This window comes from Pectinophora gossypiella, chromosome 19 (genome assembly GCF_024362695.1).
Source record: "Pectinophora gossypiella chromosome 19, ilPecGoss1.1, whole genome shotgun sequence".
NCBI lineage: Eukaryota > Metazoa > Arthropoda > Insecta > Lepidoptera > Gelechiidae > Pectinophora > Pectinophora gossypiella.
In genome coordinates this window covers 1,852,833-1,878,805 of record NC_065422.1, presented here as the reverse complement: position 1 = coordinate 1,878,805, position 25,973 = coordinate 1,852,833, and the positions used below count along the sequence as shown (strand labels likewise).

The 25,973-nt window shown below is 39.5% G+C and overlaps 3 protein-coding genes across 5 annotated transcripts in view; all 3 read right to left on the bottom strand.

The window, feature by feature from the left end:
- Window positions 1–6,476, bottom strand: part of LOC126375566 (uncharacterized) — a 218,990-nt gene extending 212,514 nt beyond the window's left edge. Inside the window, exons 1-3 of one of the 2 annotated variants that reach the window (XR_007567603.1) lie at window positions 6,197–6,476; window positions 5,644–5,822; window positions 3,851–5,403 (exon numbers count right to left, since the gene is read on the bottom strand). Coding sequence is in view for 1 of the 2 variants with exons in the window: in XM_050022554.1 (XP_049878511.1) it covers window positions 5,005–5,403; window positions 5,644–5,822; window positions 6,197–6,365 (747 nt within the window). In the remaining variant the exon portion in view is untranslated. Of the gene's footprint in view, window positions 1–364; window positions 5,404–5,643; window positions 5,823–6,196 lie in introns of those variants that run through there. The other variant, XM_050022554.1, reaches the window with a different exon arrangement.
- Window positions 6,477–7,526: 1,050 nt separating this feature from the next.
- Window positions 7,527–9,408, bottom strand: LOC126375778 (uncharacterized). The gene is made up of 3 exons (XM_050022866.1): window positions 9,222–9,408; window positions 8,092–8,340; window positions 7,527–7,723 (listed from the first exon to the last, which is right to left on the bottom strand). Exons 1-3 carry the CDS (start codon window positions 9,406–9,408, stop codon window positions 7,527–7,529), a joined length of 633 nt encoding a protein of 210 aa, XP_049878823.1.
- Window positions 9,409–9,632: 224 nt separating this feature from the next.
- The window catches only part of LOC126375472 (myotubularin-related protein 8), a 59,243-nt gene continuing 42,902 nt past the window's right edge, over window positions 9,633–25,973 (bottom strand). The window contains exons 5-18 of one of the 2 annotated variants that reach the window (XM_050022419.1): window positions 25,304–25,476; window positions 24,103–24,190; window positions 23,674–23,806; window positions 21,985–22,060; window positions 20,648–20,804; window positions 19,301–19,464; window positions 18,510–18,596; window positions 17,469–17,597; window positions 15,253–15,379; window positions 13,863–14,002; window positions 13,361–13,472; window positions 13,004–13,138; window positions 12,229–12,358; window positions 9,633–12,010 (exon numbers count right to left, since the gene is read on the bottom strand). In XM_050022419.1, the coding sequence (XP_049878376.1) occupies window positions 11,988–12,010; window positions 12,229–12,358; window positions 13,004–13,138; window positions 13,361–13,472; window positions 13,863–14,002; window positions 15,253–15,379; window positions 17,469–17,597; window positions 18,510–18,596; window positions 19,301–19,464; window positions 20,648–20,804; window positions 21,985–22,060; window positions 23,674–23,806; window positions 24,103–24,190; window positions 25,304–25,476 (1,674 nt within the window). In that variant the 3' untranslated portion in view covers window positions 9,633–11,987. The remainder of the gene's footprint in view (window positions 12,011–12,228; window positions 12,359–13,003; window positions 13,139–13,360; window positions 13,473–13,862; window positions 14,003–15,252; window positions 15,380–17,468; window positions 17,598–18,509; window positions 18,597–19,300; window positions 19,465–20,647; window positions 20,805–21,984; window positions 22,061–23,673; window positions 23,807–24,102; window positions 24,191–25,303; window positions 25,477–25,973) is intronic. The other variant, XM_050022420.1, reaches the window with a different exon arrangement.

The window sequence follows — 25,973 nt, the reverse complement described above, 5'->3', positions numbered from 1 at the left end:
TTTGCCCAGCAGTGGGACTTATATAGGCTGTTTATGTTAGTAGATTCAACATTTTTCGTGAATTTATGTATGTACGTAATGAAATACCATAGTCTCTGCTTACCCCGGCGAGAAATAGGTGTGAGTTTATATATGTATGTGCTCTTTTGAATTAGCTGTTTAATTTTTTTCTTTTAATATTTTTTAATACTTGCTACTTTGTCTTGTTCAGCAGTGGTGGACTGATTTGATTTGTTTTAGAGATATAAGTAATTTTATATTTTTATCTGGTAATTGTTTTGTATTTTGATACTACATAGATTTAATTTTCAGGTACCATGCCGGTATTTCATCAAGCTGAAGTAGATTTAGTTTAAATTAAGAATTAATGTCATTGTTGTTCATATAAGGTGGGTGACCCAAGTAAAGCCTATGTCCTAATAAGGCCTATTTTTAAAATTTCCCGCTTCTCGATTTCAAATGGCCGCTAATGTTTGTAGAAGTGTGCGTGTACATTAACTAACGCACACAAGCAGCCCGTGCCACGAACGTGTTGGAACCTGCAGTCGAAAACAATCACGACGCGAAGCGTACGCTTGTTTTTATAAAATTCTGGCAGAATAAACAGTAAGTATTTTTATTCGTACCTACATTTTGTGCTAGATTTGAATGTTTTATTTGAGTTAGAAAAGTATCACAGTAAAATAGTAAACTCTTGTTTTTAGTAACATCATGGAAAGCGGGTCACCAGCTTCTACCACAAGGAAAAGAAGGGCTCAATGGACATCGCAACAGATGGAAAACGCTGTAAAAATGGTAGAAAGGGGTATGTTATCTACATATGCTGCTGCTACCAGATATAACATCCCAAGAAGAACCCTACGCAACCATCTAAAGAGTGGTTCGACTATACGAAAGCTAGGTCGGTCGGCGACTACAGAACATGAAGCTAGACTTGTCAGAAGAATCATACGTTTGGCTGATGTTGGAGTGCCGATGACTTCAAAAATGTTGCGCGTACAGGCTTTTTCATTCTGTAAAATTAAGAAAATTCCTAACACTTTTAATGATGCTAAAAATGCTCCGGGGCAAAAATGGTTGAGGTTATTTCTCAAACGACACCCTGAGTTAGCACGTCGTAAAGCACAGATGATGAATCCAGCTCGTGCTCAAAAATTAAATATTGTTGGCGATCACTTTTCCAAATACAAAAGCGTGCTGGATAGACTGGGAATTGAACATAAACCTGAAACCATTTACAACATCGATGGAAAAAATTGCCGCATATCTTTGCACCATCAGCAGGAAGTTCTGACAGCCAGAGGGAGAAAGAGGGTTCATCAAATAGCGAATGAGCACGCTGAAAGTGTGACTGTGGTAGGCTGCGGAAACGCTATAGGATCAGCTATTCCGTCAATGATACTGTTTAAAGGCAAGAGATTAAAGCCGGAATTCCAAGATAATTTACCTCCAGGCTCTCTGGTGAAGATGACGCCAAAAGGAAGTATGACGACAGAGACTTTCATAGAGTTTATTAATCATTTGAATAAATACAGAACATCAGGGCCATGTCTCCTCATATTTGATGGTGCAAAATGCCACCTGGACTTTACTATTGTCGAGGAAGCTGAGAAATGTGGCATTACTTTATATTGTCTTCCGTGAAATACGACGCATGAATTACAGCCCAAGGATAAATCTGTTTATCGTTCTTTTGAGCACCATTGGGACCAAGAGTTGATTATATACGTCAGTCAACATCCCGAACGATCCCTTAACAAGAAAAGCTTCAATGTAATTCTATCACAGGTATGGCCGAAATGTATGATGCTATTCCTGAAGAGGCGTTTGCGCCCTCTGCGTTGTCAGAACTCCCAGTTCCTTCACACAGGGAGAATATTGCTGTCTTATCTGATGCATTGAGGGAACAGGCGACTTCAACTGGAAATGATTCAGATGGGTCAGGCACAGACACTGAGAATTTGACACTGTCCTTGCTCTCAAAAAAATCTCCGAATTCTGGAACTCCAAATAAGATAAACAAACAGTCAACCACGTGTAAGGTTCATGAATTTTTACCCACACCTAAATTTAATGATGACGATAAGGTAAACGTGTATCAAACTGACTCAGAACATAACCATAGTGCTATTGGTACCCGAGATACTTACGGCATTCACGAGAATACAAAGGAGGAAATTAAGAAATTGTTTAATTTACGCTTGAAACCCAAAGCAATTTTATCAGAACTTGCTAAAATAGAAGGAATACACTTACCATCAAAAAGGCAACTCTACAATTATTTGTCGGATCTCAGAGCACAAAAATTTGGAAAATCGGGTATTTGTCTGGGCGAATTAGAGCAGTGGATATTTAAACGTACCGCTATTCCAGAAGATGACAACGAGGTTTTCGTCATTAGTTACCACGTTATTGAAGGTGATCAGCCAAGTTTCCGATTCAATCTATCTACAAAAACATTGTTGAAAACAATTTTATTCACGGAACTCATACACACTGATGCCACTTACAAACTGATATGGCAGGGATTTCCGGTGCTGATTGTTGGCACTACGGATAAAAATCGCAAGTTTCATCCTATTTGCTTGGGAGTAGCTACAAATGAGCGCCAAGAAGATTTTCAGACAATGTTCCAAGGAATAAAGGACAAAGTTATGCAATTATACGATTACACAATGAAACCCAGAGTTCTGATCTGCGACGCAGCTCAAAGTATAAAAAACGCATTTTCAGATGTTTTTGGTGAAGAACCGACTATTCGTATGTGCTGGGCACATGCTAAAATAAATATACAAAAGAAAGTTGAAAAAATTGTGCCAAAAAAGGAACAAAAAAGCGTTTTGAGGGATGTAGATGCTTTGCATAACGCAGCTTCACTCGAAGTGTTTAATGCCGCTTCGCAAGCTTTCCTTGAGAAATGGAAAACACAAACCACCTTTGTAAAGTACATGGAAGAGGAATGGTTCAGAAAGAATCGCAATTGGTTCTTAGGTGCAGCACCTATGTCGCCATCGACAAATAATGCCCTCGAGTCGTTTAATAGAAACATAAAAGACCATAATACATTGCGAGAACGATTTCCTCTGTCGCGATTTCTGTCTGTTGCTACCGATATGGTAGCCCAGTGGTCATTAGCAAACTCTTCGTTACCTGAGGCACCTACTATTGAGCTTCGACAATGGACGGAAGCTTACGTCTGGGCGAAGAAAAGCATAAATATAAAGATAGTAGCATCGGATCCTACCAAAAAAGTATATTTGATTTGCAACGAAAATGCTACAGATTTAAACTATAATGATCGTTGGCAGACTTTTGACGAGTATAAAAAGCAGTCAGTTGCTTTCCAGAAAACCACATTGCCAAATTTGGACTGGCAAAAAGGATCGTGCGACTGTCCCGAATTTTTCAATAGATATGTATGCAAACACGTTTTGGGGCTAGCAATTCGGCTCAAACTAACAACACCACCACTGGAAGCAAAAATGATACCCATTGGACAAAAAAGAAAACGAGGCCGGCCCACTAAGTCCAAGCCAGCACTTATTTACCAGTGACGATGAGTAGTAGGGCTCCTCATACCTATCAATGTTTCTTAGTATTAATAAGAAGTTTTTTTTTTAGGTGACTGAAGCGTCTTATTTTATTTTTTGTTCATTTGATTGAAATAAATGCATGCATATTACTTTATTTTTACGGAGTACATTGGCCCCGATTCCTGCAGACACCGCCTAATTTTATTTTAGGTTATATCCGTCATTTTCGTATCCGTCGAAAAGGAAAGGGACGGATGATTCACAGCTCTTAATTTTAGGAAGAATGAGTAAATTAATGTGTCGGGTTATTGACTGACGTAAAATTTTTAGACGGTTGGTTTAGATTTGTGCTTAAAATTGACGTGTGTTCCATAAATTTTATGCTTGTCGATTACCCGTCCCTTTCCTTTTCGGCGGATAAGAAAAGGACAGATATAACTTAAAATAAAATTAGATGGTATTTACAGGAATTAGCACCATTGTTTTATTTAATTACCCTTATATTTCGATAATAAAATTTCTCAACTAATAGAATAGTGTTTCTTCAAATAGTTATTTCATATTATTTTTGTTTTTTATTAAATGTGGGCTCATTATACTCTGCTCATCAGTGTATTTTTCAAAGTGGTTTTTGTATTCGAAACACTTCATTTAAGATAAAATGCCGCTCAGTATAAAAAATACATTTGCCAAATATTTAAAAAAATGCAGGACGTAACGTTGACCCGCAAACAAATATTAGGTCGCTCAAATATTATGAAGCTGCTCATTATGTATTTTAAGTAACTCAAATTAATGTTTCTAAGTTGCTGTTCTGTTGATTTCTCGTCACTCGCAGTCAGTCGCTCACTTAGTAATTCTATAACCCAAATTAATTAATTTTGACACTTAGAACTGTAATTTACAGTCACTCGTTTTATTGCTATCCTTTTAAATTGATTTAGAACTTCATTATGAAAATAAATACTCATTTTAGTACATAATTAAACCAAATAAGAAATGTTGCTTATATTTTGCAAACTACTAATTGCTTCCTTTGATAGACTGTTTGTAAATTATTTTTTTTTATTAGTATTTTCCATTGGATATTTTCAACAACACAATGATACTAGCATATTAGGGACAGATAAGTACAAAAACCAAATAGGTAACAACAGTTTCTGTTTAAAAAAGCTACAAGAAATAAACTACAAACCTTCTAGGGTAAAGATTAATAAAGCAATGTGGGTCAAATCACGCAGGAAGTAGGGTCCATATACAACAATCAGTACTTAACATCCCAGTGAAAAAAAGACATACAATCACAAACCTCAGCAATGAGAAAACAACAAGAAAAAGAAATGCGAGATGCTTTCTAGAAACATAGGTCGAACATTTCCTAACAGAGGAAGACAGAAAAGTTGTAGTCTGAACTTCAACCAAGTATGCTTTTTTCAAGCAGCCAAGTAATTCAAATTTCGTCACACTGTGATCAGGTCATATCAACATCTTGAGTGCTCAACAGATCTTCCGCACCATCAAATTCTTCCAACACCTTCAAAATGTTACACCTCGCATTTTTTGCATCTATATCGCTCATACAATTTAAGCGTTCAGTGACATGCTTTCCAAAGAACCAGTAACTTTGCATTCCTTGTTCTGAAGTTGACATATTTCTTAAGGGCTTCATAGCTTTTACTAAATCTTCTATTACTCTCTTGCATTTACTGTTTTTTGTTTTAGTGATAACTTTAGGCCTCCAGCGTGGTCTGTCAGTTCGCTGCCCTCTTTGACGAATGGTTAGGGTGTCATCAGCATCTGAATGAGACTCTTCTTTAACTTGGATACCAGAGAGACGTCCTTTCAAGTCAGTGTGTCCTGAAGGATAGCCCTGGAATTAAAAAACAATGTTTTTAAAACATTTTTTGCAATTATGTTTACTGGCCATGATGTAGGTATACAGCCTCATTGGTCTAGTGGTTAGATTGTTGGTCTCTCAATCTGGAAGTCCCAAGTATGATGTCCCAATGGCCATATAATAACTATGCTTTCCATATTATTATATAGGGGCACTATTTTATCACATAGGTATTGTACCTACTTATGAGTTAATATAAAATAGGAAACATACCTCATAGTCATCGTCTTTGTCAGGAACGCTTCTCAAGAACTGCAAAGGTTTCCAGAGAGGCCAACAAGGAACATACACATCGGCTTGAGTCCTAGCTGTTTCCCTTGACTTGTTCACACGCCGCAGATTGTGGTTGTAAGTGCTGCGGATGTTCACCCAACGGTCGCGGACTGAACGAGCTGGAAATCACAATACACTATTAAAGATTGGCAGTCTGAATTAAATAAATCGCCGCATACTTGAAAATATAACAAGTCCAGCTTCCATAGTAATTTCATTCCAAAATTCGGCTAAGTCGATGGTTCATACAAAATTGAAGTGAATTTGTGTTGGGACCCCTTTTACGACACCTTAACCAAAACGACACACGGAATGCAACAGCCTTGCCGCCTGTTCACGCAACTGTCGCGTCGTACGTTAGTATTTACAGCAAGAGTATCGTGTGGGCAAATCCACAATGGTTTTCTTTTTATTTTTGAATGTAGGTAGGTACATATACTGAGTCACAAAGAAATTTCTAGAATCAAATAATATTGATCAAAACTTCACTTACCAGTAAACCCTCGGCCCAGGGTCGCAGCAAACTCGGCGTACGCTTTGTATTTTTGTTGAATATGATGATTTGTATTCCCGATAGGCTTCCATATAAAATCCCGCTGACGTACAAATTCTACTAAATCTAACTCAAGTCTACGTGTCCAGTAGCACGGTTTCCGTGGCATTTTACTGGAACTAGAACTCAAAGTAACGAAATACCAAAATTTACGCTAAATTAATAAAACGGCACAAATTAAAAAATCCAAACGTGTATCGACAAACGTCGCTCGCCGGCAGTTGACGAAGAGAAGACTTTTTTTTTATTTTGGTTTTCCCCGAAGGGCAAGGCAAAGGGAACTATGCTCATACAGCCTTGTCTTATATATTTTTTTCTTGATGATGATTAATGAAATGAAAAAGAAAGATGATGACGATGAATAATTAAACCTAAGCCCTCTGATGAATAATGACCCTAGGAGCAGACTCCTACTCCGAACCCCTAATCAATTAACTCAAAAGTCCGCATAAATTTTTGAGTTATAAGCGGCTTGTTGGTACGAAGCGAAAATAGGTAGGTTTACTCTACACTTTGTTTTTTGAATATTCCTCGAATATTCCGATGTAATGACACTGTCGCAGATTTTTTCCGACTGTTTCTAACTAACTTGATACTTGATCACTTCGTATTAATTATTTACATTATTCAATGCAACCGTTCCGTTCCCGTTCCCGCCAAAAATACAGAAAAGATTGAGAAAAGACAACCAAAGAGTTTTATTTTGTTGTTTTGGGTAAATTTACCATTGATCTGAGCCATTGATTTACCAATTTACCACGAGAAGGGGCAGGCAAAGGAACATACAGTCTAAGAATCACACAGAATTCCTACCTAAATATACATATAATCATTTTCTACTTACTGTACATCGTTCTCGAACTCGGATCGATTTAGAAACGGAGTAATGTGAATACACCAACCTTACACTAATTACAATTACACACCTTTACACCGATTTCCAGGGCCCGATGCGTCGGGTCCGTGTATTTTAATATGGCGAAATGGGGTCCTACGTACATACACTCACGCCTATTTCCCACCGTGGTAAGCAGATACTATGGAATTTCATTTACTTCGATCTTGACTCCTAACACGCTTCTCTTGCTTCCTCCACAAATCGAAAAATCCGAGAAATCATGCAATGTAATAAATAAAAAGTATTTTAGCTGCGCATGTAAGTTAATTAGAAATATAAGTATTTATGGCGTGAATTAATGCATATCGTGAATGTGTACAAAATAAAGAAAGCACTTTGTTTGCAATATTTATTGTTAGTTTTACAGCCGATTCATTTGTAGTTGACAACTATTTTACGTTTGTTGCTTGCCATCAAGTCGTTGGTACACTCGTTAAGTCGTGCTGCCAATAAGCATTCATCCTTGTTGCTGATGCTTGTTTCGATGCAGCGATCGACGTTTTTCTCCAGTTTCTTCATCAGCTTCGTGTCTTTAGCGTAGAATTTGTTTACCAGTGTGAGCAAATTCGCTAAAATATAGACGGTAAGAACCTATATTATTTTATATTTATTTATTAATGAATGAGGGACTTTCCAGATTTAACGTGATGTGATGAGTGATGATTACCACAATTTTTTTCATTGATAGGGTACATAATTATTCAAAAATATCAAAAAAATATAAAGTAACGATAGAGGCATAATATAAAAAAAGTAAAGTTTGCTAGGTAAGCGTGATCCACTCTAGACATCTAGACCACATCGTCACTTAACATCAGGTGAGATTGTGGTCAAACGCGAACCTATTATATTAAAAAAAAATGAACTTTGCATCTATTATATGTATAACATCATGTAATAGGGCCTTAAAAATGAAGGAATCTGCACCATCGCTAACCTTTATTTATCTTTCCTCCATCGATGACTCCGTTACGTTTGAACACGCAAGCAATCAGGCACTCGCCGTGGACCGGTGATTCGGTCTTAGGAGACATACGTCTAACGGGTCTCTTGTCGTTAGCTTGAACCTCCTTGAGACATTCCGTCATGTTTCGTTTGAACTTTTCGACATGGGCCGATACTTCTTTCGGTATGCTGCTATACGACCAATCCGGTTCGCGATCTTCGTCTTTTTTGCGGTGGTACACTTTGAAAAAACATTACTATGTTTATTACTATGTTTTTTTTTTATTACACACATGGTTATTTAATATAATAATGGCCTTTGTGACACAAAACTGGGCTAACTAACATTTCATTTCTTGAATATTGTCGATTTGACTGATTTTTGACAAGGCTGTATAGTGTTAAGAGTGTGCCTTCGATTGGCCTTCGAAGTAAATTAATAACCGCGCCAAATAAATGAGTGCTATATTCTGTTTGGCGCCAAAAAGCTGCAAAATTTGGAGGTAAGTTAAACGCGATTTAATCAATTTTCTAAAAAAATAATACACAATTAGAGCAAATTGATTATTTATTAAACCAAATTTTATACAATAATAATACATTGATTAAAACGCATTTTATGTCTTCAAATAGGCATGTTTACAACTCTGTATGTTGATTGTGATCTATTGATACATCATAGTCCAGAACAAGATAAAGATCTTTCTTTACTGTTTTTTTCTTAAAACCATTGGCCACTGTGTGTACGGAAAAGAAAACAGTTCAGTGAAAATTCGTTCTTCAGTGATAGACTGAAGAGAAATTATAGACGGCAGTTAACAAGCGTACGCGAATTTCCGAAGTAAATGACCTGTTTTGTTATTTGTGAGACTGTTTTGTTTCGGTATGCGATTATAGCGGCGTGGTTTTTTCCTAAGAGTGTGCAATAGTGAGTATATGTGTGCTGCCTCCCTTAAAAAGTAGCCGAAAAAATGTAGATACTTAGTGTAAATATCTATCTAGGGTTAGAATTTAGAGTCACCTTTGTAGTCGACTTCCGTCTATAATTTCCCTGAGGTGAAAGAGCAGTCAGTTGAATTAACTCAGCGAGGTGTCTAGTCAATTCGCACTAGAGCTACTTACCATTTCTATCGTGACTTTTCCTTTGCATCGCCAAGTTCCGATTCACCACAGTGTCCTTATCGATCTTGGCTTCATGTATAGTTTCTACGCCGATCATCCGTCCCTTCTTAGGTAAATCTCCTATATTGGAGATTTCGCCACACACCAGAACGATTACCGAGAGAAGTATTATAGTACGTCGAAGCATCTTGATAGTATTTTCAGTTCTGAATTTGTTGCGGAATTGTAGTTTCTACATAATTGATCGTTATTTATAATAGGGTTAATTGATTTATTAAGGTTTTTTATGGGTTTGTTATGTGGTTTGCCGTGGAGGTACAACGGTACAATGCGAAGTATACAAAAGATCTCGTCTATTTCCCATTGGGGTAGGCAAACACGTCATCATTCATTAACATTGAAAACAAGAAATCCATACTATACATGAATTTATTAATTACATTCAATATTTACACATAAGTTCTTAAAGCTAAATAATTTATTTTTTATGTCGCATACTTTTTTGTAATATAGGTACTTAAATATATTCTTAATATACATTTATTTTTGTGTTATTTGATAACATAGATTGATGATTATTTTGAATACTTGTGGCAGATCGTGGAAGGGAGCAGGGGAACTAAAAAGGCCACAGTGAAGCAATTCATCGCATTTTTTTTTATTTATTTATTTAAATTATCAATGCCCTGCAAAACTGTTCAAAGTAGATAATTTCGCAAAGTCAACTAATCTTAATTAGCAGTATTGCTGTTTTAGATGAATTGCTTCAACGTGGCCGTTTTACATCCCAGAGGGGTGAAAAACTACTTCTGGTGAATCAGCATAATATTTTCGTCCATGAATATTCATCAATATGCGTTCGCTTGGCGCTTGACTTGATTGGTCAATCCTCTTCAATTCCATACTAAGAAGACCTAAGGAACAATCCAATTGGCAAGAGGACAACCTAGTCAAATGAGTATAGTTAATAAGAAACATGAAAACGATACCTTTCTATGTAATCTGTATAGAAATACACGCGTATGACGTCATCAATAACCGTGGTAAAACATAGTACTCTTTCTTATGTAATTCTTAATGAAAATGCATAAATCAGGCAAAAGAAAAATAATATTGTTTTTTAATCATCTAATAATGGCTTGTAGATAAACATAATTTTGTGCTATTCTTCCTTTCCCGCGAAAAGCCACATTTAATACTGAAGAGCTAAGCTCTCTTAAGACTCAGATTTCAAAATATATTTCATAATTATTTATGAGCAATAGAATATTTTTATTATTATACAGGTATCATTAAGGTGCCGGTTCTGGTAGACGCCAACTTAATTTTAATTTAGTGTGACAGTTCTCAAACTAGTTTTATCCCTTTCTTGCACTTGCCGTACGTGAAAGACGGCACTATTTTTAGAGTTGTCAGACTGAAATAAAATTGTCTGCCAGAATCGGCGTCAAATTGTTTCTATTGTTACATAAAATATTTCTAAATGCGATTTCTTCTTTTATATTTACATAGTTATGCTATTAGAACTAAATTATTATATTTATTTTGAACTAATACTTGATATTATACAATATCACTTCAAATGTAACCCGATTACTCAAGCCGTAGACGCGGCCGATTAGCACGCGATAACAAACACTTCAGGACCCCGATAAATATTATCCTCTCCGACGACGCCCTGAGCTGAGGTTCGTGCCCAACAGGGCACCCTCAGGCCTGTTATCTTAAATGTTGTCCCGGGTGAGAGCCCTCATCGCTTCCTATTTGTCCGGCCAAGTAGTTAATGCCATTTGCGCAAATCTACAATAAGTCATTTAAAAAAAAACTTCAAATGTAGCAGACGCCGCAAATACGGATAGGCAGAGTAGTAGGTACTTCATAATCTACTATTACGGATAAAGGATTTAGTACCAAAAGTGACTGCGGTTTGTCTTTCCAATACTTGTACGTCGATAGGAATTATTAGCGGAAATTAAATGTATTTCTAATAGTTTTTATTCAGCTGTTGCTTTGTAAGTTAAACGGTGACGATTCTGGTAGATGAACTTTCTTGTAATTTAGTTTGATAGTTTTAAATGTGACTATCTCTTTCTTGCACTCATTGTAAGTGAAGAATGGCACTAGATAAGAGTTAACAGACTAAAATAAAATAAGCTTTGTCTACCAGTTCTCATAAAAAATATATATATACAGTTATATTTCATGTTTCGTAAGGATTACTAGAAAAATATGAGTGTTAGGAATAAATAATAATAATAAATGTAATTTTGCAGCGGGTTTTGATTTTTTTTCTTCTGGCTTCCGCGGATAGCGATGCGCCAATAACTATCCTTAAGACTGACATTGGTTTTCAAAAATCTTTGTCTTCATTTGATGATATGACTATGGCTTTTTAAATTCTTAATGTCGATGTTCCTAATTTAAATTTTAAACAAAAAAAAATCACATTATAAAAATATTGTTCCCTTCGCAGGATGAAAGGTCAGACAGGCAGTCGCTTCTGTAAAAAATCGGAACTGTCAAATCTTCAGGTTAGGTAAGCGGACCCTGTCAAAAACGGGATAATGCTAGAAAGATTTAATTGTTTGATTTTAAGTATACTATCAACGTTTGTATTCAAATCAAGCGTAACTTATTTATACTTTGCGCTAACCGCCGGAAAGAACATCAAGATTGGATGACATATCTCCCGTCGTCTCCCACGTGAGCTTCGCAGCGTGACTATGCGATGGCTTGCCATCGAATTACTCTGGTGTAAGTTGGCTCCTAATTCGTCGTTGACACTATATCTGAAACAAATGGGATATTATGTAACACGGCAACTGTAGAAACCTTACTTTTACTTACACTGATTTAATAACTCATGAATCGGCATAAGAGGCGTTGTCATCCGCGAAGATCGATTTTAGATTTTCCGTCCATGCAATTTGAGCACAATGTCAAAGTGATACTACACAGATTTAATTACTAATGCGAATGAGAATGAAAATGAAATCGTATAAGTTACCGTTGTCGCGCGGCTGGGCGGCGCAGGCGGCGCAGGCGGGCGCGCCGGCGCTGGCGGCCAGCGCGGGCCGAGGGGCGCGCGCGCACACGCAGCGCGTGCACACCACGCGCCCGCAGCCCCAGCAGTGGTGCTGCCGGCCACAAGCATTGTTACTATTGTTCCACACCACTGTGCCATAAACGGCCTCTGTGGTCTACTGGTTGAGCGTTAGGCTCACGATCCGGTGGTGCTGGGTACAAATTCCGATGGGACCAAACAAAAATCACTTCGTGAAGCCTGGCTTGCTTGTTAGAACATCACTGGCTGATGACCCGATTGTCCGGAACTAAATAGTACCACCTTGTACATAGTCGTTACATGAACCATGTCACTCTGGTTTGAAGGTTATTGATGGGTTTTTGGTGGCTCAATAATAACCCTAACGCCAAGGTTGATGAGGTCGGTGATTATCGAATTTGTTTTCGAATTCATATTTGGATCATAAATTATTATCACGTGCTCAGCGGTGAAGGAAAACATCGCGAGGAAACTCAAATTTATTCCAGGAAATGCATTTTCGGAGGTATGTGACCGAACTTGTCTTGGGCTGGTTTTTCCTTCGCGGGTTGGAAGATCAGACAGGCCTTCCAACCCGCGAAGCTTCTTGCGTCTGTAAAAAACCGGACCTGTCAAATCTTCAGAATCGTAAGCGGACCCTGTGAAATCGGGTTAACGCTAGGGAGATGATGAACCCACACGATAGAAGAGAAGAAATGTCTAACACAACAGAACCTACCTTCCTGCTGAAGTGGTCAAGGGGCGTGGAACAACTGCACTCGGTGACATTCTTGAGGCTCTTCCAGTCCAACGCAACTGTGTTTACTTCCTCCTCCAACTGCAGGAGATTTGCCGGAATCAGGTCGTCCACTTTCTGCAGTAACAATATAATGTATAATTATCATGCTAAGAACATAATTGTCTTTCGGAAACCTTCCAGAGGACATCAAAACATCTGCCCTTTGTAATTTACCTTTGGGGAAAGGGAGCCTTTTGTGAAAGGGATGTTTTTCAATTTCGAAAGGAACTTTTGTAAGGTCCTTTGCAAAAGAGACTTATTGCGTTTTCGCAACCTTTTGTTTAATGTAGCACTTACCTCAGTAATGAGCGGTATTTTGTTAGGTCTCGCTGTGGTGGCGTCTTTCAGAGGGTGGTCGTGGTTCGCGCACTCTAACTCCGACAGAGTGCCGCCAGACTCGTATAGCAATCTGAAACATTCGCATATAAACTCCATAACTGTACACACTTACATGAGTTCTCCCTATTTCCCTGTTGGAGAAGGCAGAGACCACGGAATTCCGCTTACTATGATCCTGACACACCACTTTCCCTTCTTCCACTCTCATCATACTCACCATGGATGCTGGCCGGTTTGGGGTACTCTTCACCTGCCTTTCTTTAAACCATTTAGGATTTTATCGCGGTATGTCACAATATATTGAAGAGAAGGCGAACGTCATATCTTATAAGGAGAATGGAGAATGCTACACCGACAAGAGCGTGGCTCTTAAATTTATGATGATAATAATCGTTTAAGCGTTCTTTTTACGACTCTCACCTTTCCCGATGCTCATCACTACATTTTCTTTCACACTTACTTATTGTCAATCTGCAGGCTTTCAGTCTTGGTTTCGATCTCAACGGTATCCAGGTTCCCGTTCTGGTAGTTGACTACTGTCGTCTCCTGGCTCTTGTCCGCTTTCCTGCCCGAGAGGAGGTTCTTAAACGTCGATATCCTCTGAAAGCGGCCAATTAGTTAATGCCATATACAGCAAATATACAACTCACGGCAAAGAAAAAAAAAGAGTTTACTTTTCTGGTCTATTTTAAATTTCAAAAAAGAAAGATGATATCAATTTGTTTTGGTTCTGTTACGACATTGAAGGCTGAATGAACTGATTGATTGAAACTGAATCAGAATTATTTAAAACTGTAACGTTTAATAGTCACGCTATACAAAAAATCGAATCCGCGATAGCCCAGTTCCGAGAACGCGTGACTTGCATCGTAGTATTAAATAACACAACATAAACAGCCTATAACGTCCCACTACTGGGTACAGGCCTCCCCTCAATCAACCGGAGGGGGTATGGAGCATGGTGGAGTCACCACGCTGCTCCAATGCGGGTTGGTGGTGTTTTTACGGCTTAGCCTGGACCAACGGCTTAACGTGCCCTCCGAAGCACGGAATCATCTTACTTTTTCGGACAATCAGGTGATTTAAGCCTGAAAAGTCCTTACCAAACAAAGGACAGTCTCACAAATTGATTTCGACAATGTCCCCATCGGGAATCGAACCCGGACCTCCAGATCGTGAGTCTAACGCTCTAACCACCGTATCATCGTAGTATTACGGGTACGAATTCCGGGCTGGGGCTCTAAACCTTTGAAACCTTTATGACAAACCTTTGTGAGCCTGGTTACATGTTTAGATTAGAGATAATTGATATCACGTGGTTTCTAGGTTTTATGTGCAGTTAATGTTAATAGGTTCGCCTGTTATTACATGGCGAGGAGTGGAAAACATCATTACTTAAATTGCCGAGGCCAAAAGTGCGTGCCGAAGCGCGAAATCATTTTAAATTCGGCCAATCGGATGATCAGCCCGCAATATCCTAATGAAACTAAAACCTTTAGGTGCATAATGTCCATTTTCAAAATGTCCAGTGGTGAAAAAATGTCCAGTTTGCATGATGTCCAGTTTGCATTAAAAATCACATAGATTTTTTACCGACTTCAAAAAAGGAGGAGGTTCTCAATTCGACCGTATATTTTTTTTTTTTTATATTATTAGGTATATATCGTAGACAAAACAATGTGCAGCACATTTTTTAACAGGTTTAGATATAGTCTCGGATCCAGAAGAGTGTACCCAAAAAGCCATATTTATTTATTTATTTAATTGTCATAGGAAAGCTTTAGAAGAAAGGACAGAATTATCTCTGGAATCTAACCCGAGACCTTTAGATCCCGAATGCTCTCAGTTACCTTGGTGAGATAGTTGATGTGGTGCTCCAGGGCGGAGCAGTGCTCCACTGCAGCTGGCAGCAGGTCCCCCAGAGGCTCGCGCGGGTGCACGCCGTTCTCGTGGCGACAGTACATGCCGCGCCAGAACCTACACACATATTTTACAATAAGATTCCCATTGACATTCAGAATTTGCCTTTCAACTGTTTTAAGACAGTAGTTAAACAAAAACTTTACAAAAAAAAGGTTATTATAAAGTTAGTGATTATTTAGAAGATATGAATGCATGGGATTAACTGTCTGAGAACCGATATTAGGCAGCTAAATTACTCAATTGTATATCAATATTTTATGTTTATTTTTTTAAAGAACGTCTAGGGCCCTGTGCCGAGGTTTTTCTTGCAGCTTCTTTTCCCCGGCTATACAGGTTGTGAGAAACTGCAGTAGTTTTAGGCGGATGAGACGTTCGTTATGTAAAAATTGACGATTCAAAGTGTAGAACCTACTAAATAAAGATATTTTTGAATTTGAATATGTACGGCTATCTTGCAAATTATTCAAATAACATAACATAACATAAACAGCCTATACACGTCCCACTGCTGGGCACAGACCTCCCCTCAATCAACCGGAGGGGGTATGGAGCATACTCCACCACGCTGCTCCATTGCGGGTTGGTGGGTTGGTGGGATTCAAATACCATAACATACAAAAAAGCTAAAAGGAAAGAGAGGAAGGGGAAGACCAAGAAGAGCTTACATGGAACAGATTAAAGAAAAGGTTAACGTCGTGTCTTATAGGGAAGTCAAAGAATTGGCCTTTGATAGACTGGTATGGAAAATGCTACACCGACAAGAGCGTGGCTCTTAAATTGATGATGATGACCATAACATAGCTCGCGACTAAGTCCCATCTATTATTATTTTTTCTTCATTATGTTTTTTCTAATTACTTTACCGGTTCTAAACCGGTGCCGGTAACGGCCTCCGTGGACCAGTGGTTGAGCGTTGGGCTCATGATCCGGAAGTCCCGGGTTCGAATCCCGGTGGGGACATTAAACAAAAACCACTTTGTGATCCCTAGTTTGGTTAGGACTTTACAGGCTGATCACCTGATTGTCCGAAAGTAAGATGATCCGTGCTTCGGAAGGCACGTTAAGCCGTTGGTTCCGGTTACTACTTACTTACTGATGTAAGTGAGTAATCGTTACATGAGCCATGTCAGGGGCCTTTGCAATAATAACCCTGACACCATGGTTGACGAGGTTGGTAATCCACCTCACAACCCACACGATAGAAGACCGGTTCCAAAAGATAATCAGCGCCACAGCCTAGGCTTTGGCATTATGCTCAGGTGGAACCGCTTCGACATACATTTATAATTTTTTTTTTTTATAAGTGAAATAATTAATATGTCGAATATTATTTTTCTTTATTTCTTTCAATTCTCTCTGATTACCCCAGTCCATCAAGATGAACTATTATTACCCAGTTCTCCCCAAGCTTTCTGTTAGACCAACGTGAGAGGTGGTGAGCCGCATCGCCGTCTATGTACCTACTTATAATGGTCGACTCAATTGTGTTAATGAAAACGGCACTTGAGATAAATTAATAACTCATTGCTGTAAGTTTACGTGGTTATTATCATAATACAATCACTGTGGTCCTGTGTACTACAGGACCACAGTGATTGTTCAAATGAATGGTTTCCATTCGAAAATCGTACTCTAACGTAACATGTCTGAGCTCCGCGAGCTGAACGAGGCGTACAGTCATGAGCAATATAATGTACCCACTTTGGACTCTGTCGCATCATATTTGACATTTAGTGAGACTTGCAGTTCAATTCAGGGGCTCGGTGGCGCAGCGGTAAACGCGCTCAGTCTGCGATTGTTGAAGTTAAGCAACTTTCGCAAAGGCCGGTCATAGGATGGGTGACCACAAAAAAAATGTAATCATCTCGAGCTCCTCCGTGCTTCGGAAGGCACGTTAAGCCGTTGGTCCCGGCTGCATTAGCAGTCGTTAATAACCACCAATCCGCATTGGGCCCGCGTGGTGGTTTAAGGCCCGATCTCCCTATCCATCCATAGGGAAGGCCCGTGCCCCAGCAGTGGGGACGTTAATGGGCTGGTGATGATGATGATGACAGTTCAATTTGTCAAAAAAGTTAATGTGGCATGGTACCAAAGTGTATACATATTAATGCTCGTGACCGTACTTCATTTTCAGGATACATACCTTATGCTCTGCGGGCTAAGGTCAGGTTTGATGACATCAGGATGGGCCTTCGGGTTGTACAGTGGATTCTTGTACTCGTTGAGGTGGTTCGCCATGTAGCCCCATAGTGAAAATGTGCGCTCCGATAACCTGGGAACATAATTAGTTTATTTCCAATGTAGGATCACCAGAGTGTACTTCTTGAAATTCAAAATTCGTTACATACGTTTCTACACGACATTTTGATGCATCTCAAGAATGGTTTCGCACGACATCCGATTCAAGTCCGTAAATCGACGGATCCGAAGTGGTCGTACACATAACATAGCACGCCTCTATCTCTCACACCTGTACGCCAAGGTGTATACTATAAAGGGTGTTAGTGACATCGTAACGAAAAGTTTGATGGATGATTCAGATATCAAGTGGAATTTTCCGTCGCAAAAATATAGTATTGAAAATATATAAAAAAAAAAAACATGAAAAAGACTTGATATTAACTCAAAATCATGGTCTGAATCATCCTCATCAATATTCGTTACGATGTCACACATTTCGCCAGCTATGTTTAAGTCTCATGTAATAGGGGCGAGCCTATGGCCGTTAACCGGACACAAATCATGGAAACCACATGGTCACAATTCACCACTCTTTTTGACCAGTCTCAACAAGTGTAACATCTAAGGAGCGAGACAGTGTAATCAAGTCAAAACGTCAGGAGTAGTGAGGTGAAGTAGCTCAGATCGGTGCGGGGCAGAGAGACTCCCTTCCATACAAAGTTAACATTATGTATCTAAGATCTTGACGCCAAATGTCAGATCCGAAAAACTCGTACTACCTCCTACCACTACACTTATAACTCAAGTGGGACTCTCTATTGTGCTTCTTGCAACAGGACTTTCAAAACCAAATTTGGTTTTGCTAGTCACGCTCGCGCTCATGCAAAAGCTCAGGCTAACACTGGCTAAAGGTGTCGCCATCGACGGATACGTCTGGGAGGACATCATCACCATTATGAATAGAAGGGACTTGGCGTCGATGACGTTGTTTATTCTGTCTCACCTGAGGTCCCTGCGGTCTTTCTGGCAGTTAGCGACGAAGGTCCCGTACTGGCAAGCGTGCGCGTGGTCATGCAGCGTCAGCAGGAACCTGGAGGAAGGAGGAACTTATTGTAACTCTGTCAGTCGTAAGCTCATGAGGTTTAAGTGCCCTTCTAAGCAATTCATCTACAAAGCAATATTGTAATTTGACTGAAATTGAGAATGAAAGAAGACGTTGACCTTGAAAATCGTATCGATACTATTGATTCTGACTATTGCAAGGACTATCAGTATTATTATAGTACTGCTATGTAATGATAGTATTTTCAAATTACCCCGATATCGATTATCGCTATCGACCCACTCATCACTAAGACCCACGCTCTTGTCGGTGTACAGTCATGAGCAATATAATGTACCCACTTTAGGACTCTGTCGCACTAACATATTTGACATTTAGTGAAACTTACAAAAAAAGTTAATGTGACATGGTACCAAAGTGTATACATATTAATGCTAGTGACCGTACCATTCTCCTTGTTACTTTTTAGGGAAAAATAGGGCAGTGGTTTCCCTCTTGGCTTCAGGACACTGTCTGACGCGAGTGGTATGGCGCAGAGTAGTCTATTTCAAAGCCGTACTAGGACGTTAGCCTACCCACTACGGTCGATTAATTCTTTCGTATAGGTATTATCCACTTAGACGACGCCGAGGTTCGCGCCTAACTGGGCACCCTCAGGCTTGTTGTCTTAAATTTTGTAACGGGTGTTTTTTTTATAAACTATCGATAAGCAACAGTAGTATGTGACAAACCTCTCGTTGAACTGGAAGGCAGCAGGGTTCTGTCTGAGCAGCTGCCAGGTCGCGTCTAGCAGTTGCGTGAACACAGGCGAGCGCTCGCGACCGTCGCATGCGATGTGCCCGCAACGAGCCGTGAACTTGTGGCCGAAGGACAACCAATCCTTTTCTATTAGTGCCTGTGGAGAGGTTACTTATCAATAACTATATGCGGTAGGGTTGATGAGGTCCATCATTGGGTGAGAGCTTTCAGCGCTCCCCATTTGTCCGGCCAAGTAGTTAATGCCATCTGCGGCAAATCTACAATAAGTCATCTCAAAAAAGAGGGCGATCAATTGGTTTACAACCCATATAAGAAGAAGTACTTTATCATAGACTCTATGCTGATGTGATGCAGAATGCGACACTTGAGCCGCGTTGAGAGCCGTGGTAGCCCTGTTGGAAACTGTGAAGACACGGGTCAAAACCAATGATTTTCAAATTTGTTTTAGAATTCATGTTTGGATTTCAAATGTGATGAGGCGAGCAGGACCCCGATACCGACCCCGCCAGCGTGGTCGACGATTTCCCTCATTCAGTGCTTATCGCTGTCGACCCACTAGGGTCGATTAATTCTTTCAAATATTTTTCCTCTCAGACGACGCCCCCAACTAGGCACCCTCAGGCCTGTTGTCTTAAACGTTGTGCCGGGTGAGAGCCTTCAGCCATTTGTCCGATCAGTAGTTAATGCCATCTGCGGCAAATCTACAATAAGTCACGTCAAAAAAAAAAGATGAGGCGAGTCCACGAGTTCGAGCAACAGCTTACGGCAGACCTCGGCGCAAAACGTGACGAGTTGAAGGCCCGTCCCCCTGCAGCTATTCATTATAATTACCGAAACGCTGTGCCCTCACTGTGCGCGGGAGTTCACTGTGAAGATAGGCTAAGATAGCCATCTTCGGCCGCATCAGCGTCGTGTCGACTAGGAGTCGAAGTGGTCGCCATGGCCGAAATCGGTCGGGGATCATCAGTTTATGTATGTATGCCATAGAGGCAGCCAATCAGCTCGCGACACCAAACACTTCAGGACCCCGATACCGACCCCGCCCGCGTGGTCGACGTTTTCCCTCAATCAGCGCTTATCGCTATCGACCCATTAGGGTCGATTAATTCTTTCAAATATTTTTCCTCTCAGACGACGCCCTGAGCCGAGGTTCGCGCCCAACTGGGCACCCTCAGGCCTGTTGTCTTAAACGTTGTACCGGGTGAGAGCTTTCAGCGCTTCCCATTTGTCCGGCCAAGTAGTTAATGCCATCTGCGGCAAATCTACAATAAATCACGTAAAAAAAAAATATGTATGTAAAGGTGATGGTGTGTTGTTACCTGGTAGCCGTTGATGGTCCGGTAGTGCGGCTCGAGGCACAGCGCGGCCAGCGAGCACACCTGCGCCGTGCGGTCCCAGCCGTCGCTGCAGTGCACGCACACGCTGACGCCGCTCTCTATGGCGCCCGCGATCCACACTGACGTGTCTAGGATGGATCTGCAACCACACCGTCGCCATATTGGGAAAAGCACGTAAGCGCCTTTTAGCCCTTTCACGGGCGGAGACCATGGGTCATTGCTGGTTCATAATAGATAGTATGACACCTTAGAAACGGAACGTCATTAGACGCTCTGTCCTTGGAAGTGTTAAAAAAACTAACACTTTAACGGGAGTTTCTTCGACAAAATATCGATTTTTTCAATTAATTTAAAAACATGGGACCGTTTTTACTTGAATTGAAACTACTACTAACTTGTCTATTACGAGGATTAGTTAAAAAAAAATCTCTTGTAAAGAGTGTATTAATTTATTTTAAGTAATTGGGTGTACCAAGTTCAAGATAAATCATGAAATTCTGATTACTAAATAAAGACAGATCTAAAACTAACGAAAAACATTTTCTTTTTCTATTTAACTTATTTATGAATTTTAATCAAGAAAAATTTAATAATAACTCCGACATTTTATCGCAATTTTCTATGACGTCACAAGGTGCTTTTTCATACAAATTCCAAAGTAGGTAATTTCGTGTTTTAGTAAAAAGTACATCACTGATTTGACTAGTTGGAAACTAGCCTATTATACGTAATTAAGTTTTTATTTTTTATTTGGTGGTTGTTTTCTTGTTAGGTAAATTATTAGAGATTGTGTTTCATATTTTTCAATAAAAATCTAGGATTATTATTAATTATATATTAATTATTTATTAATTATAATTGGCTACTTGGCAGTTTTCGGATAAGTATTTTAAAAATTATAATTGTCTATTTTATAACTCTTAAAAAACCTTTATATAATAAAAAAAAACACATTCTTCTATAATTATTTTAAATTTCGCGCGAAATTGGTTGGTCACATGACATTTTGCCCAGTGACGTCACAGTTCAACAAACAAAGAAACTGTCACATAGTATCTCTTGAAACTTGACAGATAGTTTTTGTTTTTTTTTTTGTGAAATATCACGTCACACGAAGCTCAATCATGGCCGCCCGTGTTTGCGGGTTTTGTAATACACAGATAAAAAGCGCATTCTTATTTGGTAAAAATCAAATATTTAAAAATGATCTTAATAAAAAGAACTATTAGATAATTATCGTTAAATGATAAACTACCATATCCGACATATTTTACATTTTATTCTATTTATTTTAACATGTAGAACATAGATCCACTTACTTGATATGTTTCAGCCATCCGGAAGACTCAAGTCCATTGAGGAACGAAGACATTGTTGGTGAATTTTGTTCACATGCTGAAAAAGAAGACCCAATCAAATAGGATTGATACCGGTCAGCCATCAGATTCATCCATCAGATCAGCCATTTGATTGATGACTGTCATAGATCTCGTATAACAAGTAGGCAACCAATCTCTGTAAGCCACGGCGTATCTTGTCACAAGCGACGGCGTGTAACGACACTTCTTCTTCTATCGTGTGGGTTGTGAGGTGAATTCCCAACCTCATCAACCCTGGTGTTAGGGTTATTATTGAGCCGCCAAAGGCCCCTGACATGACTCATGTAACGACTACTTATTTACATCAGCAAGTAGTAACCGGGACCAACGGCTTAACGTGCCTTCCGAAGCACGGATCATCTTACTATTTGGACAATCAGGTGATCAACCTGTAATGTCCTAACCAAACTAGGGATCACAAAGTGATTTTTGTGATATGTCCCCACCGGGATTCGAACCCGGGACCTCCGGATCGTGAGCCCAACGCTCAACCACTGGACCACGGAGGCCGTTGTAACGACAGTGTACAACCTATATTGCACTTTATTTTAACAGCGATAACGACGAACTTATACTATCTAAATAATTTAATGTATACAGGGTGTTAGTGACGTCGTAACGAAAACTTTGAGGGATGATTGAGACCATGATTCTGAGATGATATGTAGTAGAATTTTCCGTCGCAAAAGTATGGAACAGAAAATAATAAAAAGAAAAACAAAAATTTTCATGAATTTTCCGACGGAAAATTCCACTTGATATCAACTCAGAATCATGGTCTGAATCATCCCCCTCAGTATTTGTTACGGTGTCACTAACACCCATACCTACTTGTATGGGTACAGTATGTACTTGTGCGGGGTGTAAGTGACATCGTAACGAATACTAAGGGGGATGAAACAGCTGATTATTCTGAGTTAATATCAAGTGGAATTTTTCATCGCAAAAGTATAGGATTGAATATAATTTAAAAAAACTAAAAAAAAATCATGAATTTTGCGACGGAAAATTCCACTTGATATCAACTCAGAATCATGGTCTGAATCATCCCCCTCAGTATTCGTTACGATATCACTTACACCCCGTATGTATTGACAACACGGTCCGGATTTACTTCGCCCCCCTTTAGGTCTTATATAAACAGCCTATATTGTCTCGCTAGCATTATTCCGCTTCTAACAGGGTCCGCTTACCTAAACTGAAGATTTGACAGGTCCGGTTTTTACAGAAGCGACTGCCTGACTGACTTTCTAACGCGAAGGCTAAACCAATGATTTTCGAATTTATTATCACGTGCTCAGCGGTGAAGGAAAATATCGTGAGGAAACCCACATTCCCGAGAATTGATTATCGGAGGTATGTGACCTAACCTGTTTTGGGCTGGTTTTCCCTTCGCGGTTTGGAAGGTCAGACAGGCAGTCGCTTCTGTAAAAAACCGGACCTGTCAATTCTTCAGGTTAGGTATGCGGTTCTTAAGGAAAACGGGATAATGAGAGATGATGCTAATGGCAATAGGCGCGCCCGTATTACCTGGGACTTAAGACACTAGAGATATCTGGCGAATAGTGGGTGTATATACTATACACCAATGCCTACCCCTTCGGTAAGTAAATATATTGTTGTGCTTACTTTCAACAAGCTTCTGTAGGCTCTTCCTCATGACATGTATGTTCCCGATGCCCATGAACTGGAATTTGATGTTCTCATAGAACGCTTCATTCTCATAACCCTTCCCAGCGGCGCGGTTAACCATTGCATTTATCTGAAACATAATGATATATTTTTTGTTTTGTCAAATGTCAAACAGCAATATTGCTTTCTTAGATGAATTGCTTCGATGTGGCTATTTTAATCCCACTGCTCACTTGTGGCTCTGCTGTGTGGAATTAGGGGCGTGAGTTAATCCAGGTAAAAAATTGTGACCCAATTTTTACCCGGGTTTAAATTAATTGAAGCAAATCCAGAGTTTTTTGAAGAAAATCATATCAGAATGTGATTACGTGGTTTTCACTATAATGCGAACCTTCCTTTAAAATCAAGTAACATTCAAAATCTCACCCTGGGCCGAGTATCCACGACATACATGTAGCCGCAGTTCGGATTGGCTCGCCGAATGAGGTCCAACATCTGTTCGTCTTCCATGCACCTGAATGAACGGATAAACACTTAAAGAACATTTGTTTTTATAGCACTCATCCGAGTTTAGGGAAACTCACAAAGAAAATTAAAGTCAGAGAAAATTAAATCGAAAAAATCTGACTCGGACGGTTCCTGAACCCGCAGCTCTTGTCAAGCCGGGACGAGCGTGTTAACCATTACACCACCGGGTCCTCCTCCTGTTCATGCGAAATTCTTCGATCTATGTATCGTCGTCAAGCCGACGTCAGCGCCATCTATCTAGAATATTGAGTACTAACATTTCTGAGATGACGACACATAGATTGAAGAATTTCGTGGTTTTTTATATGGGGATTCTCTTAAAATGCATAAATGTTTTTGTCATAATTTTAATTATCATAATCCTTTTTGCATAAGGCTTTTTAGCATAATAGTACTTTCCCATAATAACATCTAGGAATACTGGTTTGTTAGGTATAACTTATTTTTGGACTAATATTTGTTGGCATAAATTTGATTCGCATATAAATAGCTTTCCATAATTCTTTTTTAGAATAATAGTGTTTTGTCATAATTTTTACAAGGGATAATAGTAGGTTAGGGTGCGGCGGGGGTGGCCCTTCGCTGCCAGCATGTTTATCTTACACACCAAAATTATACTGAATGATGACCAACAGCATGAAATAGTGTCAAAAAATATAAAAAGTCACAATCATGAACCAAATGCAGCCAAGGAAAAGTAAGTTTCAAAAATGTTCAAAGTTGTGCCAAAACTTTTCTTATTCGGAGTATAGTTTCTATGCTTATATGTCATTATTATTGTCATTATTTATTATGCTTATAGTAGTTATGAGTTTCAAAATTATGCTTAAAAGGTTATGACAAATGAATACTATGCGTAACTAATAATAGGACAAGTAACAGTATGCCAAGTTAAATTATTACATAAAAATTTATGAATAAAAATAGAGAACCTTTTATATGATGTGTCAGGAGGTGTGACATCGTTGTGTCACGGTTTCGAATGCTACACCGCGCTATCGGAGCCTTGCTGTAGTGCATGTAAGTAGACAGGTGGGGGCAACAGGGAAAGAGAGACGGAGAAAGATAATGCATGTGTGTGCGTGTGAGAGAGACATACCTAGCAGAGAATCCACTTAGAGGCTGACTACACCGTGCTATCGCAGCCTTGTTGTGGTGCAGGTAAGCCAGCGCCGGAAGTCGCCCGCGCGACCGGAAGCTCGCGCTGCCGAGCAAGATGGCCGTCGACGCACGCGCAGGCACGTAGATCTCGCTCGGGTACGTGTCGCATAGCTGTATAATATACACAATCCTACATTTGGAGCATTGCATTCTATGGAAGTGAAACGTGGACTATGACACAGAGAGACAGAGACAGGTTGGAAGCGTTTGAGATGTGGTGTTGGCAATGGATGAAGGGTATAAGCTGGATTGAAATGGTTTTAAATTAAAAAGTGCTTGTCAGAGTTGAAGAAAAAAGAACCGTAAGAGACTTTGGGAGAATTGGATAGAAAATATGATTGGCTACCTGATACGACACGATTCGTTCATAAAGAACATCATAGAAGGAAAAATTGAAGAAAAGAGAGGAAAACGGTAGACCCAGGAGAACATTTATGAAATAAATAAAATAGAAAGTGCAGGTCGTATCGTATCAGGAGGTGAAGTATTTGGCGGGAAGAAAAGAAGAATGGCGATTATCCCTCAATCAATCGGAGAGGGTACTTTTCTGGTGCTGATTTCTGCAGCATCGTAATTAATTTAACTTGTCGGTGTAGCTTTGGCCATTG